This window comes from Chiloscyllium plagiosum, chromosome 42, assembly GCF_004010195.1.
Source record: "Chiloscyllium plagiosum isolate BGI_BamShark_2017 chromosome 42, ASM401019v2, whole genome shotgun sequence".
Lineage (NCBI taxonomy): Eukaryota > Metazoa > Chordata > Chondrichthyes > Orectolobiformes > Hemiscylliidae > Chiloscyllium > Chiloscyllium plagiosum.
Genome location: NC_057751.1, coordinates 19639521 through 19659138, shown reverse-complemented (window position 1 = coordinate 19659138; position 19618 = coordinate 19639521). Strand labels below are relative to the sequence as shown.

The following is a 19618-nucleotide window of genomic DNA, read 5'->3' as shown; positions in this document are numbered from 1 at the left end:
GAAGTAAATTAGCTGGAAAACAAAAACAAATCAACAACAGTTTCATGGTCACCATTATACTCTAAATTTCAGATGTTTTTCTTTTACATTGAATTCAAATTTCACCATCTGCTATGGCAGGATGTGAACCTGGGTCTCTAGATTAATAGTTGAAAAGCAGAGTGCTGGAAAAGCACAGGTCAGGCAGCATCCCAAGGAGCAGGAGAGTCGAAGTTTCGGGCATAAGCCGTTCTATCAGGAAACTGATGAAGGGCTTATGCCCGAAACATTGATTTTCCTGCTCCTTGGATGCTGCCTGACCTGCTGTGCTTTTCTAGCCACATGCTTTTTGACTCTGACTCTCCAGCATCTGCAGTCCTCACTTTCTCCTCTTCAGATTAACAGTCTAATGCAATACCACTGGGTGATCGCCTTCCCTATTGAATTGGAATTGTTGGAACGATGAGACCAACTGATGAATTTGAGATGGTAAGAACAGTAACAAACAGTTGTTATGAAGTATATTTAATCTAATTTACATTCCTGCTAATTTACTAGTGAGTCAGTGTTTATTCAGAGACTAGCAACTTCACTATCTCAGTATCTCACTTCCGCAGGTTTTAGTCTTGACATTTTGTTGCTACTAAAACTCAAGAGAATTGATATTTATTTGCCACCATATTGACATTTACCACCCAATAATCAAGCCAAATAACACATTTTCATGTTGCATTAAGCGTTTTAGATCACAGAAACAGGCTGCTTGACGCAACTGATTTATGTTCGTGTTTATGCTTTGCAAATAGTGCTCCAGGTCAGGTTACAAATCCTTGCCTTTTGAACACAACACCATTCTGCTGAAGCTACCACAACTGAAAACTTTATACAGCAAATTATCTCCAAACTTCAGTTCTAAAATCATTCATGCGATGTGGATGCTAGTGGTTGGGCCAACATTTATTGCTCATCCCTATTGTCCTTGAGAAGGTGGTGGTGAGCTGCCTTCTTGAGCTCCTACAGTCCACATGCTGTAGGTAGATCCACAATGCTATTAGGGAAGGAATTCCAAGATTTAACCCAGTGATACTGAATGAACAATGATATATTTCCAAGCCAGGATGGTGCACGGCTTGGAGAAATACTTGTAGGTTAGCGGTGCTCCTATACATGTGCTGCCCTGTCTAGATAGTAGTGGTCATGTGTTTGGAAATGTGCTGTTTAAGAAGCCTTGGTGAATTTCTGAAAAGCATCTTGTAGATAGTACACACTGGCGTTACTGAGCATCAATGCTAGAGGAAGTGAATGTTTGTGATTTTCTTTTATTTATTTGTGGGATGTGGGCATTGCTTGCTGGCCAGCATTTATTGCCCATCCCTAGTTACCCTTGAGAAGGTAGTGGTGGGCTACCTTTTGAACCACTGTTCCTGGCATGCCCTCCTGCACTCTCCATTGAACCAGAGTTGATCCCCTGGCTTAATGGTCAAGGTTGAGCGGAGGATATGCCAAGTCATGAGGTTACAGATTGCTGGAGTACAATTCTGCTGCTATTGATGGCCCGTAGTGCCTCAATGATGCCCAGTCTTGAGTTGCTAGATCTATTTGAAGTTTGTCCCATTTAGCACAGTGATAATGCCACACAACATGATGGAGATTATTCTCAATGTGCAGGCAGGATTTTGTCTCCACAAGGACTGTGCAGTGGTTGCTCTTCCCGATACTGTCATGGACAGAATGTGTCTGCACCTGGCAGATTGGTAAGGATGAGGTCAAGTAGGCTTCTCCCTCTTGTTGGTTCCCTTACTACCTGCTGCAGACCCCAGTCTCGCATTTTTGTCCTTTAGGACCCGAACACTTTGATCAGTAGTACTATTGCCGAGCAACTCTTGGTGGTGATGATGAAATCCCCCACCCAGAGGACGTTCTGTGCATTGCCCATCCTCAGTGCTTCCTCAAAGTGTTGTTCAACGTGGAGGAGTACCAATTCATCTGCTGAGAGAAGACGGTAGGTGATAATCAGGTTTCTTTGCCTATGTTTAACCTTAAGCCATGCGAATTCATGAGGTCCAGAGTCAATATTGAGGATCCCAGGCAACTCCCTCCCACTGTGCCACCACCTCTGCTGGGTCTGTCCTGTTGGTGGGACAGGACACATCCAGGGACGGTGATGGTGGTGTTTGGGACATGGCCTGTAAGGTATGATTCTGTGAGTAAGACCATGTCAGGCTATGCTAGTCTGTAAGACAGCTCTCCCAATGTTGGCACTGGACCCCAGATGTTGGAAGGACTTTGCAGGGTTGACAGGGCTGTTTCTGCGGTTGTACTTTCCAGTGCCTAGGTCGATGCCAGGTGATCAGTCTGTTTTCATTTCTTTGAGACTCCGTAACGATTGGTACAACTGAATAGCTTGCTTGGCCATTTCAGAGGGCAGTTGAGAGTCAACTACATTGCAGTGGGTTTAGGTTCACATGTGGGCCAAACTAGATAAGGATGGCAGATTTCCTTCACAAAAGGACATTAGTGAACGAAATGGTTTCTTCTGACAATTGGCAATGATTTCACGGACATCAGTACTGGTATCAATCAAGTAGACGGCTTGGTCCTGGATGGGTGTCAAGCTTCTTGAATGTTGTTACAGTTGCACTCATCCAGACAAGAGGGGAGCTGAAACTTTATTGCTGGAACAGCACAGCAGGTCAGGCAGCATCTAGGGAACAGAAGATTCGACGTTTCGGGCACATGCCCTTCTTCAGGAATCATGTGCCCGAAACGTCGAATCTTCTGTTCCCTAGATGCTGCCTGACCTGCTGTGCTGTTCCAGCAATAAAGTTTCAGCTTTGATCTCCAGCGTCTGCAGACCTCACTTTCTCCTCAGACAAGAGGGGAGCATTCCATCACGTTCCTAACTTGTGCCATGCAGATAGTGGACAGGCTTTGGGTAGTCAGAAGGAGAGTTACTCGCTGCATGATTCCTAGCCTGAATTGCTCTTGTCGTCACTGCATCTACATGGCTAGCCCAGTTTAGTTTCTGGAAAATGGTAAACCCCCAGGATGTTGATAATAGGGAGATCCAGTGACGGCAATGCCATTGAATTTCAAGGGGTAATGGTTGTATTCTCTCTTGTTGGAGATGGTCATTCCCTGGTGTGGCAGAAATGTCCTTGCCACACATCAGCCCAAATCTGGATATTGTTCAGGTGTTGCAGCATTTGAACATGCGCTGTTTCAGTATCTGAGGAATTATGAATATTCTGAACATTGCACCGTGAACATCCCCACTTCCAATGAAGCAGCTGAAGATGGTTGGGCCTCCGACGCTACCCTGAGGAACTCCTGCAGAGATGACTGATCTCCAGCAACCACAGCCACCCTTCTTTGTACCAGATAGGTCTATAAACAGCAGTGTTTTCCCCTGATTCCCACTGACTCGTTTTCCTAGGGTTCCTTAATGCCACACGAGATCAAATGCAGTCTTAATGTCAAGGGCAGTCTCTCTCACCTCACCTCTGGAAGCGAGCTCTTTTGTTTGAACCAAAGCTACGATGAGGTCAGAAGCCGAGTGGTTGTGGTGGAACTCAAAGTGAGCACCAGTGAGTAAATTATTTCTCATGTCTCTGAATAGCATTGTTGATAACATCTTCCAACACTTGACTGGTGATGGAGGGTATACTGATAGGGCAGTAAGTATCGAGTTGGATCTGCCGTGCTTTGTGCATACAGAACATTTCTGCTCAATTTTCAACATTGTCATGTAGATACCAGTGCTGTAACCGTACTTGAAGCTGGGTAAGGGTGCAGTTAGGTCTGGTGCACAATGTTAGCACTCTTGCTGGAACATCGTCCATGGCCATTGCCTTTGCAGTATCCAGTGCCTCCAGCCATTTCTCGATATCATGTGGAGTGAACCGAATTCGCTGAAGACTGGCATCTGTGATGCTGGGTACCTCAGAAGGAGGCAGAGATGGATTATCCACTCAGATGGCTGAAGATTGTTGCAAATGCCTTGGTCTTATCTTTTGCACTTATGTGCTGGACCCCTTTTATTGAGGGTGCGAAGGTTTGTGGAGGTTCCTCCTCCAGTTGTTTAATTGTCCACCACCATTTACGACTGAATGTCATAGAACTGCAGAGCTTATATCTGATTAATTGTTTGTGGAATTACTGCATTTTTAGGTACTCTTGTTTTGTAGCTTCAGCAATTTGGCATTGCATTTTTAGATAGGCCTGGTGCTGGATCTGGTATGCCCTTGCTGGTCCTGGCATGTCTTCCTGCACTCTTCATTGAGCTTCATATTTTATGCACAAGTCTCACTAAAATCTTTGAGTCTGTGTTCTTTTTAAAATTTAACAGGAAGGTATTGGGGGTGGGGGAAGGATGTGTGTTGTCCAATTTCCAATCTCCTTACCTGTGATGTCATAGACTTTGCCATCCATCATGGCAAAGTAAGTGATTTTCAATCCCAGCATGCTTGACTCTGCCCAGAAGTCTCCATCCTCCACAGAGTGCCTCTTGTTACACTCTGCACAGTATCGAGCAGCCTGTGGGTCACGATCCATCTCAAATCTCCTGCAAAGGAAATTACAACTTTATTTTCACCATAGGTAGATGAGGAATTATACTTAGAAGAGTGACTCAAAACCATAATACACAATCTATCCTGGAGCATTTATTTTTAATACACATGACTATCTTGTGGCATTCACACTTCAATGCATGTATGGGCTGCAAGGAGAAAGAGAACAAGGTGTGCATAAAGTCTGGGAGTGAAACAGGTCAGGGGCTTTTGAGGACAGAAACCAACTAGGGAGGTACGAGATGGTGGATTCCAACAGCAAACAGCTGGGGAAGATGCCTCTCTTTTTTCAAAAAGGAAGAATTCGTTTATTTGAACACCTATAATTCATAACTAGTAAGTACCCACTCAAATTATGTTATAATCTACATGTTTTAGTTTCATCACTCACAGGATAAAAGGAATATTCATGTCATACATTATCTGATAAAATTCTCTTCTTTAGTGCAATGTGATTGTTGTGGCAATGCTGACATTGAGCAGAAATACTATTAACGTTGAGTACATAAGCAGTGAACAACTGCCAAATCAAACAAAATTATGAAAATAATGACAGAAAAATGGCAAGTGCTGACCTGGGCAATGGCACACAATGCAACTGGTCATAGAGTTCCTAAAGTTGAAAATTAAATCAGGCAGAATTGCCACATTTGATTGCTGCTGCTACAGACAAATGTTGGTCTTAGCATTATGGCTGAATAGACTAATATTGATTATCTCGGCTCAAGTGATGAACAGTCAGTTAAAGGAAACACCAAACAGCATTTGGGATCCACAAAATCTTACTCCAACTAGAGAGTGCACCTTGAGGAAAGGAAGATGGGAAAACTGGAGAGGAAATCACTCAGCTTTACATTTATTTAACAGATAAACAAGAGCACAAACTTGTGTTTTCCTTCACATTTACTGCACATCATAGTGTTCATGGCTTCCTTTAGGTCATCCTGGAGTTTGGTGAGAAACTCGTTCATGGACCGATGTAACTCACTCTCTGCAGCCCGTTTGCTGAAAACAATAAACACAAAAATATCCAGTTATATCTGGAAATAAATCAAGAGCAGAAAGTATTCAAAAGTAAACTTGGATTCTACAATTCCTCAGAATATAAACAAAGACTCAGTACAAACCTCTCTTTACAGTAAGCTTTTAATATCCATGCCTGGAGAAAGACAGCTCCAATAAATTGAAAAGATACACAAGAAAGCTGCATTTACACAGCACCTCATCACATCTGCAGGATGGTCCAAAGTGCTTTACAACAAACAAAATGATTTTTTTTTTGAAGTGCAATCAGTCACTGTTAAAAAAGCAAATGCAGCAGCAAATTTGCGCGCAGCAAGATCCAAATAGCAAATGAGTGAACAACTACACAATTTGATTTTGATCAGGTTGGTTGAGGGATCAACGCTGGCCAGGACAGGGGGAAGGTCCCTCTGCTCTTCTTCAAATTGTGCCATGGGATCTGAATAGGAAAACACTGCTTCAGTTTGGAGACCAAGAGAATAAAGGGACCAATCGCCCCAAGTTGCTGTTGCACAGCACAAGTAGCACAAAGTAATAGCAGGTATGGCGCCTCAAACATTCCCCTGTTGCATAGCCTTACATGGAGAATGAAAATTACTTCAGTCACATCCTTCTTCAATCAGAAACCATGAAGCTAATTAGATGCATGTAAAACAGAAAGAGGTTACAAAAACAAAATCTTAAAAAGTAATGAAACATCAAAGAAAAGTAGGGTCAACTGCAGCTAATTAGGTATTTGAGCAGCCAAATCATATTTGTTGATGCACATTCTGATGGATTTTTATGATGAACAATAGGAGTGTTGGCAGTACAGGGAAACTTTTATATCCAGCTTCACCATCAAGTACTTCCAAATCATCCATATAACATTGCTGCAGGAGACTGACAAGTTACTACTATGATATGGAGTTTACAGTTTTGTGATGTAGTAGTAGGAAATTAGTCAAATTTCTCCAGACTTAGTTAATTTGGGACTTGTGTATTCAGTGAGGAGACTAACTCCTTTGATCAGGAGGTGTGTTTAAACCTAGTCCTGTGATAAAATGGTGATAGCTCGAACAAACAGTACGAGCAGATTTTTGCTCCCTAAATTAATCAAATGTGGTAAACTTTGAATTAAAATAATTAAAAAAAAGATGAGTAAATCAAAAATGTTGAAGTATTCATATCACAAGAGGAATAGAAGGTAAATTAACATTAAGACTTTGATCCCAAAAGAATCACAGGCCATGTCCGGAATGCAGCGCTGAATTTTGCTTACATTTCATATTCCTTCCTTCTCTCAGGATTGCTCACAATATCCCACGCTGCTCGCACCACTTTAAAGGCTTCTTCTGATCGTGGGTGTTGGTTTTTGTCAGGATGAACCTGCAATCACAATGTGGGCTGTTAAAGAGAACAGTTTCTCAATCTAATGCACCTTGTTCAGCTACATCCAATAATATCTCAAAGTGAAGACTAGCAATTCTGGATTTAAAAAAAAAATTCAACCAAGGCTTATCCTACAAATCTTGGGTGGAAATAAATTACTAAAATCAAGATTTACGAACCGCTAGTGACTTATTGAATAGGAATACAAACAAATGAGGAAGCTCCCAGCTTTCCCCAAAAGGCTTTGTTATTACTTCATTTGTAGCCAATGAGTTGCCACAATTCACTTCAGCACCCTGTCCCTTTGAGGTGAGGTGCACAAAGAAAGAAAGGAAGAAGAAACAAAAATACTAAATAGTAATCAATACAGTGTATGACTCGAGAATTTCAGAATATCAGGTAAGGACAGTTCAAACTCAGTTGTGATGCCCTCTAGAGTCGAACAATGTGTTGGTACAATCTAGGCTCAGAAATAAACACTAACACAAGAAAATTCACCAATTACAGATTATTTCACAGCAAAACAATATTCTAAAATGCTAAAATTGTATCATTTATTAGATTGAAATAATGAGACTCACCAAAATACTGTTATAGGTTGTCAAATCCACCGATGTACAGCAAAGCATTACATGATATAACACACTGCCAACAGAGAGAAAGAACCCTAGCACACTGTTCTTAAGCTGTGGAAATAAAGGAGGATCCCAACAATGGTGAAGAGTTCACTCATGTAGAGCTGCACAAACACTGCAGAAATCAGCACATCTTCACATATGTAGAATTTTTGAATTTGTAGATTTGATATTTTCTTGTGCAAGTCTGAATGTTGTGATTAATATTGTTTACCTATTGGACAAAGGTTGCTTAGTTGTATATCTCAAAATGCACATTTTTCATGTATTTATGTCTACATGTAATGCTTCTTGTAAGTTACGTGGACTGACAAACAGCAATCCAGAAATTGGGACACTAAACTGAGGCCCCAACTGCATTCTCAAGTGAATGTAAAAGATCTCATAACATTAATGGAAGCACAAGGAGATTCCTGGTACTCTGCCTAAAATTTGTTCTTCAAAATTAATTTCCCAGAAAATACAATTTATTTTATCTGTTTTTTTGTAGAACTTTGCTGTGCATTTCCCCACCATTACCATAGTAGCTACAGATTAAACATATTTGATAGAGGGTAAAATACCCTGTGTTCGAGGCAGTGAAAGGCACTTTATAAATACAAATTCTTGCTTACCTCTTCTCATATTAAAATTATATTTCTCTTACCAAACCTGACCTTCTGCGATCAGCATATTTGGTGCCTCAGTGGTGTCCCCCTACCACAGTTAGAGAGAAGTTACCATTTCCAGCAAGATACTTCTGATGACAAATTTTAAAGTTTTAGACATAACTTTCTAACTAGCAGGAAAAAAAATCTGTATATTTCAAAACTTAATGTTTATATAAACTGCATCTAACATTCCAAATTTGCAAATGGAAACTAAAATAAATTAACCCTCACTGGGGCTACGAGTCATGGATTCTGTTAGATATCAGTATGGAAACAGATTGAGCAAATGTTCAGTAACAGTATGAGCAAATACAGACAGGGATTGTAGCAACATTCATTTACTTCTGAATCTGAATATATTCTATGTATGAATGGATGTACAGAACGTGAAGTGCTCAAGACTGGTTTAAGACGACACAGGTAGTAGTTTGTGAAATAAGACATGCTTATTTTCAGGGCATCAACGGCAGCTTCCTAAAGATCAGGAACAGTTCAAATGAATGTAACACCCTACCATATCCATACTATGTGTAATAAAAAAGAACAGGATCATAATACACTTCACATTTATTGATAATCAACTGTAAGCTCTCTCTGTGATAATAAAGGCATTCCTATAATAAATCAATCAATTTTATAAAATCTATTTGCTACTAAGTTTGTGCCATGCACAATACCTCAATTGGCCAACTATATGCCCTTCCCCAGGGCGCTCTCTTTGACAATCTCCGACTAGAATCAAAGATGAAACTAATCACCATGAATAATAGCATTGAAAGGACAGAGAGAGAGAGAGAGAGAATAAAACACCAAACTCTGCTCAGGTCAACCTGGTAACCACAGTTAGGAGTTCTTTTTAAATCAGTTACACCAAGAACTGTAAAACAAATACTGACAAGAAAGCTGACTGTCAGCATTGAGGAGAGGCAGTGCATTTGCCATGCATCCCAGATCTCAACCTGGATTCTGCAGGGTAGTAGGAGAAAGTCCTGAGGAACGGTCCTGCCCAAAACATCAACTTTCTTGCTCCTTGGATGCTGCCTAACCTGCTGCGCTTTTTCAGCACCACGCTCTCTCACTTCTGCAGGGTAGTCAAAACCTTTGGACTGGAGGCAACAATTGCACAGTTAAAATTAGATGACCTGCTCCGAACCAATCAGACTGTAACTTTCTGAATGTTGCATATGGTTTGAACCTTGTAGAAATTTCCTTTTGAGAATTTACAATCTTTACCGTCTTTCAGATTTTGGCACCAGTCCAGAGAATACGAGTTTTATAAAGTCTCAAAAGCTCTAAAGGAGAATGCTGATCAGAAGATTGATCTTTTTTTAAAAAGAGAAATGTCTTCTGTTAGTTAGTTAACTAACCACAGCAGCATTGTTATAAAATTAACCACAATAAAAGGAGAAGCAAAAAGTACATTATCAAAACTTAAATAGAATAGGTTGCAAAATGAGGGAAGACAAGAAAGCAACTCATCTTGTTTTATATTTAAATAATAAATGACTGCTGTTTTAGCTGAAACAGCATCAGATCTTGCTGGGAAAAATAATGGCCAGTTTAATGCACTTGCTGTTTTTAGCGTTGAGTTAGACCGACTTGCAGAGGGGACAAGGTCTGCAAACTGAATTGCGAACTGCCACAGCTGCCAGACAATTTGCGCTGCTTCATTGTTAGCCTTGCAAGACAGCACGTTGTCAAACTCCCTTTGGATTTTGAAGAATTGCTGCATTTGCGCCTTAGTGAACTGAACAGCCGGAGACAGTGAGGGTTGATATTTAGCAACTGAAGGATCCTATACAGTCTTGCAATATTACTCAACCTCCTCTGCGAGAAGCAGCAACATGAAAAGTGTGGATTCTCATTCCTGCACCTAGTAAACTATTTGGAGATTTTCAAAAGCACTTTACTCATTTTCCCTTTTTCTTAATTCAATCTTTCTCTCCCTTGCTTTCAAATTATATTTGAAACTAATTCACTTCATGTCCTTCTCATTCATCCTTTGTATCATTTGCAAAATGGTTAAGATGATGAGCTCGTTGGACCCACTGTTCAGAGGTTCCAGATGCCCCGATAGCAGCTCACATTTCTAGCATAAACAAAATGAGAAGAGTGGGGGGGGGGGGGGGAGAATGAAAAAAAAAACTGGACATGTTACATGATGCCCTACTCCACAAAGGTCCAGATAATTATGTTACAATTTAGTGCAAAATGCATCATGCAATGTTTTTAGACACAGAGCAAATTAATTTTGTCCATTCACCCATTTTGATCAAAAGGTATTTCAGTACAAAAAAAACCTGTTTATTCAGCTGTCAGCCATGGTTCAGTTGGTATAGCTATCACCGCGGAGTTAGAAGGATGTGGGTTCAAGCTCCACTGGTGACTGGAACACAATATCCATGCTGACACTAGTGTGGCACTGACAGAGGTGTTCTCTTTTGGATGAGACGTTTAACAGGAGAGAGAGTCTGTGTATCTTCTCAGGTGGACAGAAAAGATTCCTCAGCCACTAATTTTCAGAGGAGCTACTTTTGGCATCCTGCAGAATATTGATCAACATCTTGAAAAAAATGATGATCTGGCCATTATAACACATCAGTTTGCGGGAGCATGCTATGCACAAATTGGCTGCTGCGTTTCGTACAACAGTGACTACACTTCAAAAAGTACTTCATTGGCTGCAAAGCGTTTTGGATGCCCCAAAGTTGTGAAAGGCACTACAGAAATGTAATTCTCTTTTTCTATACTTACAGAATGTTAGTCTAAATTGCCTGATTTCACATTTACTCCTCTACAATGCCAGAGGAAGTGGCTGCTGGTTAAATTTTTTGTTTTAGAGGAGATGTCTGATCACTGTCAATTACGTTCTACATGGTACCAGTGACTGAGGTCTGGAAGTCAGAGATTCAGCCACTGGCGTTCAGAATGCAGTCTTGAGCACCACTGCTTTTTTGCTCAGTAACAGAACCAAGACAGAGAACTCAATGTGACACAGGAAAGACAAATCCAACACTGACATTACACCACTGTGCGGGCAGAGTGCAACAGCAAACATTCTGGTTTAGTGCCCATTTTGCTAAATGCCTTGGGTGAATTTGCTGTGCTAAAGGCACTACATAAATGAATTTTTTTTAAATAAACAGGGCACCAGCATTCTCATAACCAAATGTTGAACAATCTCCCAGATAGTGCTGCAAATGAAAAATATTACCAGGTAAGCTCATGTAACATTAGGAAATCAAGATTTCAAAATATCAGACGAATACAGCTGGATCAAATGATATTAAATTATCTGACTGAACAGAAAAATTATTTTAATAAAGCACTACCCACCTCCTTTCCAATGGTTAAGGAGGTAAATATACAATAAAACCTTGACAATGGACCATACAGACCTGGCTCAGTCTGCAGAGTCTTGATTTTGGGTATCACAACCAATTACTACAAATTAATTTGGTACAACAGAGGTGAGCAAAGAAGGAAAAAAAAAATCTACTGGGTTCCAGCTCCTAGTCATTATCCAACTCTCCCCTTCCAGAAACGCATCCAAGTGACCACTGACAAAATGGCTGACCTTAGGTTCAATACCTAAAAGCCACTGACACACAGGAAACAGTAAACTAGACATGAGAAGTCTTTGGAATTGAGGAAAATTTTAAATTGCTGTAAATATTCATTACTCTCTCAGGTAACAGCATCGTGTTTAAAAAAAAGGCTAACCAGAGAAGTATGAGCAATATTTGTACAGGTTATACCAAAGAGGTGGAAAATGAAAGCAAATTTTAGACATTCAATATTTAAAACTTTGGTTGTGGTAGTCAAACAGAAATAAGCAAATCAGATAGACAGATTAATTTTGTTTTTAACTAAAATGCTTTCACGTAGCACTCACCAGTACGGCCAACTGCCGATAAGCCTTTTTTAGCTCGGCATCAGTGGCCATTACCTCCACGCCCAGAACTTTAAAAGGATCCAGATCCTCTTCTGGCATATCGGCCATTGCTAGTAGCCTGTCCACCTCGTGATCTGGCTGGTATCTACTACCACTAGGTGAGTGGGGGGATAGAACTGGAGACTGGCCTGCAGTCCGCCATTTACCAGTTAGCCAGGATCGCATTTTCAATTTTTCCCATAGTCTTTTCAAATAATTCCAAGCCCTAGATTCTGCTATAGATGAGCACAAGCTGTGCAGAAAGCGAACAACTGGGAAATGGGGAAAGTTTTCTTTGCCCCATATGGGCAACCTCTGAAATATCCTGGAAATCCCAGATTTTCCATATTTGTAGCAGAGTCGTAAACATCCTATAAATAACATTAGTACGAGAAAAAGCAGAGCAAGCAGCATTTTTAAAATCTTTATAGTCATCTTTGTTGAGGAAAAGCAAAACCATTTAAGCTTCCCTGACACCGATTTTGCATGCTTAAGAAGCCACAGACATGAGGTCCTTGCATTGCCCTTTAAGTAAATAAAGTCTTCTTTTTGTATCTGGCAACACGAATACACAAGTTTGCCTCCTAACTCCACACACTCTCCACACTTGAGAGTCACAAAAAGAATAACATCCATTAGAATTTTTATATAGGTTACACATTTCCAAAGCAGCTCCTGAGTTTGTTTTTGCACTCCACTCTTTAATCTGTCCCGGTTGTCAGCATGCTGTCGTTTCCTCTCAGCCTTTGTGTGCCTCTGTTTATTAGCAGTTGAAGACTTGCCATTCTTCTTCACATGCTCCCTTGCATCATCCTTATCATAGATGTTTGAAGAGTTATCTTTTGTTGCCGATTTGTTTCTCTGGCGTTTATTGCTTTTCCTGCTGCTAAACCTCACAGGTTGGCTGATATCTTCCACAGTTTTTACTGGGTTTTCATCCATGCCTTCACCTTCATTGAATTCATTACATTCATCTATCCCATCTTCTTGAGAAGTATTGGTAGAACGAATACAATCTAAGTTGTCGAGGAAAGATAGATTGTCATCTGTCTTGAAAGGGAAGTTGTGGTCTCCATAGCTGCCTGGTTGAAGGCAGCCTTCTAAAAACATGTGAGTACAGGTAGAAATCTCCCTTCGATGAATGGAGGAGACACATCCGTTTTCACGTGAATCCTTCTCAGACACATTTTCACAATCAGTTACACCAGTGAGAGAGTATGGCTTCTCAATGCCGGCCAACTCCATCTTTGTGTTTTGAAGGTTGCACTCATCACCTGACATGTCTGAACAATAAAGGGATGGCATCTGCCCTGTAAAATCCAGATGCCCACATGGGAAGTTCAACCCTTCCATCTCCAGTGTCTTCAACTCTTCATCTAAAAGTTGATCCGAACACGGTCCTTTGTGATCAAAGCAGTTTACATCACCAAATGTCCAATCTGTCAAGGTAACTGGCGTACAGATCCCACTATCATTATTTCTCGAAGCTTGATGACTTGTCCTTTGCCAGCTCATATTACCACGAGAGGTACAGACATGTTCCGAAATATATTGACTTGAGTCAGCACCATCGCACCGGGCACCACAAGAGTAGTTTGGAAAATCAGTTGTTTTATCATCACAAAGGAGACTGACACCTGGCTGTCGTATCTCATCAAACTGGGAATGGCTGTGATGAGACAACCGTTGCTCTTCCTTCATATATCCATGGTTTGTGTTTCTTTCTGACCACTGCAGATCTTTGCATCTAGCATGGGGATCTTTCCTCTCCATTGCAGCAGAAACTTAAGTCGCTGGCAATCATGTTTTATCCATCTTCACCTAGAATCAATACACAAGGTACAAGTGCTATAACTGTAAGAAAGATAATTGTAAACATTAGAGACTTGTAATTAAATAACATGGTTCAGAAGTAATGCTGTTGTGTGAAAGCTCACGATTCAAAACAGAGCATCTATCTGCATTATTTCCAGAACTTTGCAAACATTATAAGATCACAAGTCTGCTTACATCATTTTATTACATGAAGCCCCTTGTTCAGATTGGTGGTCCACAATCACTCCTCAGATCCACACCATTTATTCTCAATGAAAACAAAAAGCACGTGAGCAGATGCTTTCTTACCTACCCCATTACAGTTTCACCTTGATTTTCTTCCTGTCCCCTGGAACTGCAGAGTTATGCTTTCTTTTGTGGGGTGGGGGGGTGGGAAAGAGACACAACCAGGACTTCCTTGTCGATACAGCTATACTGGAATGCAGTTGTTTATTAACATATAGTATACAAAAGGTCTGAAAGCTAAAAGAAAATAAATTTGCAATTCAACTTTTTGCATTTCTACATCCCTCCCCTGCTAAAAACAGTCCTCTATGTCATTCTATGGCCATCAGCTGATTCAGATAGGATGAGAGGCACACTAATCAAAGTACATAGAACAATACAGCGCAGAACAGGCCCTTGGGCCCTTGATGTTGCGCCGACCTGTGAACTATTCTCAGCTCGTCCCCCTACACTATCCCAAAATCATCCATGTGCCTATCTATGGATCGTTTAAATCTCCCTAATGTGGCTGAGTTGACGACACTAGCAGGTAGGGCATTCCATGCCCTTACCACAGGAGGTTAACCTGCACACTGCCTTTCAGTCCTCTTTTTAAGAGATATCTGGTCAAGAAGCAAACTGGGATCGGGAGCTGAAGGCCCATTACAGAAAAGATGTGGACTGCAGAAAATGGCGACTGCTCAAAATATAACTGCCAGCAGAACAAGGTTAGAATACAGCCTTAAGTTAATCTGTTGCCACCAATTTTTCACAAATGAAGAAAAAGGATGAACGAGTATATGTGATGGACAATTAACTCTTCCACACCATCTAGAGATCAGATATATAAAACTTTCCTATCTCAAGTATAATGCTACTTTTGATATTAACCAAGTAATCTTTAGAATCAGCTTTAAAAAAAAATGCAAACCCAAGTTAACATGTTGATTTGATAAAAGAGTGAAGGGAAGTGATTGGGACTGTACTCTTGTTCTCTTTACAATGTTGAGTGTGTACCTCAACATTCCAGTGCTGTTCCTGTAATCTCTCAAACTGGTAGGAAGGAATCAGGACAAATGTGTTCACTAATCTAATGTGTCCAGTAGAGACTGTATAACAAGTCAAATGCAGCTTATATCCTCTAAAATCTAGCTCTAAAGACAGTTTTTGCAGGTGAAACAAACTTCAGGTTCACATTCAAAATTTGAAATCAACTTGTTTCTTTAGTTTTATTTTCTCCTGCACAGACAGTAACAATGTTCATCTGTGCACATCATGGGTGGAGCTGGCACTTGTAGCAGAACTATCTTAATACTTTTCCAGCGGTTGGAATCTGAATATAGGAAATTAGGTGAAGGTGAGCTGTTCTCTCACAAATTTGGGATAAGTGATATATCTCACATGCACACCACCTGGTTGAAAAATAGACAAGCTGTAGACCATGCTGTCACTCCAGCTGAGATTTTTAAAAAAATATTTTCTGTCGTGTGTTCCGACAAGGATGATTCAATTATTTATCATGGAGAGGGATGATGAGACGTATTATTGAACCACTACATTCCATGTGGTTAACTTACGCCCAGAGCATTATAAGGAAGGGAATTCCAGCGTTTTGACCAAGCAACAACGAAGGAACAGCGAGGTGATACAGTGCAAAGTCAAGCTGGTATATGCCTCAGAGGTGAATTTGCAAGCAGTGGTGTTCTCATACATCTGTTGCCCTTGTCTTTCTAGGTTGCAGTCATGGTTTGGAAAGTGTTATCAAAGTACTTCTAGATAGTATAAACCACTGTTACTGTGTCCATCGTGGATCAAGTGAATACTTAAGATGGTGGACAGGGTGTCAAACAGATTTGCTTGGCTGGACAGTGTCAAACAGGAGGCTGGAAGAACACAGCAAGTCAGGCAGCATCAAGAGGTGGAGACATCACCGTTTTGGGTGTAACCCTTCTTCAGGGCTGGGGTGGTGGTGGTGAGCTAGGGATAGGTAAAAATAGGTAGAGGGTACAACCTGGTTGGTCGATGGGAGGAATGAATCCGGTTGATAGTTGGAAGGGTCGATCAAATGGAGTGCTGTTGAAGATGCAATTATCTATACAAGGGGACAGAATTCTGTTGCACTCCTAAATTATGCCATATACATGGTGGACAGGTTTTGGAAAAATCAGGTGGTGAGTGTTAGTCATCCTAGACTATCTAGTCTCTGATCTGTTGCAACAAGCTACAGCATTTATATGACCTGTCCATTTCAGTTTCTGATTAATCATAACTCACAGGATACTGATGGGGAGGGAATTCAATGATCAACTGAATATCATGGGGAGATGGCTAGATTCTGTTGGAGACGGTCATGGGCAGGCATGTATGGCACAAAAGTAACCTGCCATTTACCAGCCCTTGCTGCATGCTGGAATGGAGTGCATCATATCAGAGGGGTCACAAATGGGATTAAACTTTGCGCAGTGTCGAATATCCCCACTTGATCATATGATAGAGGGAAGGTAATTGATGAAGCAGATGAAGATGATTGGACCTCAGACACTATCTTGGGGAACTCTTGTTTTAGGGCCAAGACGATGAGCCTCCAACAATCACAATCCTTCGTGTTAAAAAGTTTCTTTTACCCCACTCAGATTCCCATTGACTTCAATTTTGCTAATATTCCTGGATGCCACATTATCAAATGCTAGGAAAAAGGTGAGGACTGCAGATGCTGGAGATCAGGGTCAGGCAGCATCCAAGGAGCAGGAGAGTTGATGTTTCAAGAATAAGCTCTTCATCAGGAATGGCTGATGAAACCTGCCTGACTGGCTGTGCTTTTCCAGTGCCACACTCTTTGACACTATCAAATGTCACCTTGATCTCTAGGCCAGTCACTCTTAGTTCAGCTTGTGTCCATGTTTGGATCAAGACTGCAAATGGGATCAGTAATCAGGTGACACCAAATCCCAAACAGAACTTCTTTCAGTAGGTCACTGCTGAGTAAATGCCAATCAATAGCACAGTCAACACTTTGCTACCATCTACCATCACTTTGCTGATAATTCATGGATGGTGATTGGTCAGATAGGAGTTTTCCTGTTTTTGTTTTAAATGGAAAAGGACATACCTGGAAATGCAGAGTTCAGTATTGCAGTTGTATTAGAACAGCTTTTCCAGTATCTTCAACCATTTCTTGCTATAACATACAGTGAATCAAGAGTGAGCCCAATACATGGGAACATCACCATCTGCAAGTTCCCCTCCAAGCCACTCACCATGCTGACTTGGAAATATATCACCATTCCTTCAGTGTCGTCAGGTCAAAACCCTGGAATTCCCTCCCTAATGGTATTGAGAGTCATCCCACAGGTGGACTCCAGTGGTTCAAGGACTCAGCTGACCTTCTGCTCAAGGGCAACTAGGGATAGGCAATAAATGCTGGCCAGGCAATGCTCACATCCCATGAATAAATTTATTTTTAAAAATCCAGATGTTATACCATTAAATCCTTCCCAATGGCTTAATAGATAAAAGCACCACAAGGCAGGTTAGAGAGAAGTGGAACAAAGATGGTATTGGTTGATTCACACACAACCTTGTTTCTTTTTAGCTTATTGAAGGATCAGATCCTACCACATCCAATCATGAATGATGGTGGACAGTTATGCAACTAATTGAAGAAACACACAACCCCCCCCCAAATATTACGCTGAAGGAATGATGATATATTTCCAAGGATGATGAGTGGCTTGTAGGGGAACTCGCAGATGGTGACGTTCCTATGTATCGGCTGCCCTTGTCCTTCCAGATGGAAGTGGCCCTGGGTTTGGAAGGTTCTGTTTGATGACTTTGCTGACCTCTGCAGTGCATCTTGGAGGTAGCAGCAGCAGGGTGTACAGAATATCGGTGGTGGAGGGAGTGGATGTTTGTGGATGAGGTGCCAATCAAGCGGGCTGCTTTGTCCTGGATGCTGTCAAACTTCTTGAGCATTGTAGATGCAAGCATCCAGACAAGGAGGGAATATTCCATCACACTCCTAACTTGCGCTTTGTATATGATGGACAGGCTTTGGGGAGTCAGGAGGGAAGTTACTTGCTGAGGGATTCCAAGTGTTTGACCTACTCTTGTAGCCACACTGCTGATGTAGCAAGTCCAGGATGAGATTCTGGTCAATGGTAACCCCAAGGACTTGATAGTGGAGGATTCATTGATGGTATTACCATCACTGGGGACAACTGAACAAGGCAGCGATAGATCATCCATGTGAATGCTTCAGCCTTATCTTTACACTGTTGTTTTGGGCCCTTCCATCATTGAGGATGGGGATATTTGTGAAGCTGCCTTCTCCAGTGAGTTGATTAATCCATGGCTGGATATGGCAGGACTGCAGAACTTAGCTCTGATCCGTTAGCTGTGGGATCGCTTAGCTCTGTTTATCACTTGCTGCTTAGGCTGTTTGGCATGGCAGTCATCTTATTTAGTATTTTCAACAGGTTTACACCTCATTTTTTAGGTGTGGCTTCAGACATGCTCTCCTGCACTCTCCACTGGACCAGGGTTGAGTGAGGGGCATGTCACACCATAAGATTTGCAGATTGTGCTGGAGTACAATTTTGCTGCTGATGCCTAGTCTGGAGTTGCTATATCTGTTCAAAGTCTGTCCCATTTAGCACAGTAATACTGCCACAAAACACAATGGAGGGTATTCTCAATGTGTAGGCGGGTCTTCACAAGGACTGTGCAGTGGTCACTCTTACCGATACCGTAATGGACAGATGAATCTGCAGCTCGCAAATCAGCAAGGTAGAGTGAAGTTATGTTTTTCACCCATTGGTTCCCTCACCACCTGCTGCCACCCCAGTCAAGCAGCTTTGTCCTTTAGGACCTTGATTGGTAGTGCTGCTGCTGAGCTACTTTTGGTGGTGGACATTGAAATCCCCCACCCAGAGTACATCTTGCACCCTTGCCACCCTCTGTGCTTCCTCCAAGAGTTGTTTAACATGGTGGAGTACTGATGCATCAGCAGAGGGAGGACAGTACATGGTAACCAGCAGGAGGTTTCCTTGCCCATGTGTAATCTTAAGCCATAAGACCTCATGGGGTCTGGAGTCAATGTTGAGGACTTCCAGGGCAACTCCCGCCCGATTGTATACCACTGTCCTGCACAAAGTGAGGGGGCTGAGATGAGTATGGTGGCCATCACCAAGAAGGTGTTAGAAAGACTGGATGGCTTGAAGGTGGATAAATCACCTAGACCAGACGAACTACACCCCAGAGTTCCAAGGGACATAGCAGAGAGGTTAGTGGTGATCTTTCAGGAATTGCTAGAATCAGGGAGGGTCCCAGAGGACTGGAAAAATCGCTAAAGTGATACCCATGCTTAAAAATGGAGTAAGGTAAAAGACAGAAAATAACAGACAGATTAGCCTAACC

The 19618-nt window shown here is 41.5% G+C and overlaps 1 protein-coding gene across 3 annotated transcripts in view; it reads right to left on the bottom strand.

Moving 5' to 3' along the window:
- The window catches only part of dnajc14 (DnaJ (Hsp40) homolog, subfamily C, member 14), a 39596-nt gene that overhangs the window by 9676 nt on the left and 10302 nt on the right, over positions 1 to 19618 (bottom strand). For all 3 annotated transcript variants that reach the window (XM_043681671.1, XM_043681672.1, XM_043681673.1), the window contains exons 2-5: positions 12125 to 13984; positions 6835 to 6941; positions 5436 to 5555; positions 4383 to 4543 (exon numbers count right to left, since the gene is read on the bottom strand). In XM_043681671.1, coding sequence (XP_043537606.1) covers positions 4383 to 4543; positions 5436 to 5555; positions 6835 to 6941; positions 12125 to 13936 — 2200 coding nt within the window. In that variant the 5' untranslated portion in view covers positions 13937 to 13984. The remainder of the gene's footprint in view (positions 1 to 4382; positions 4544 to 5435; positions 5556 to 6834; positions 6942 to 12124; positions 13985 to 19618) is intronic.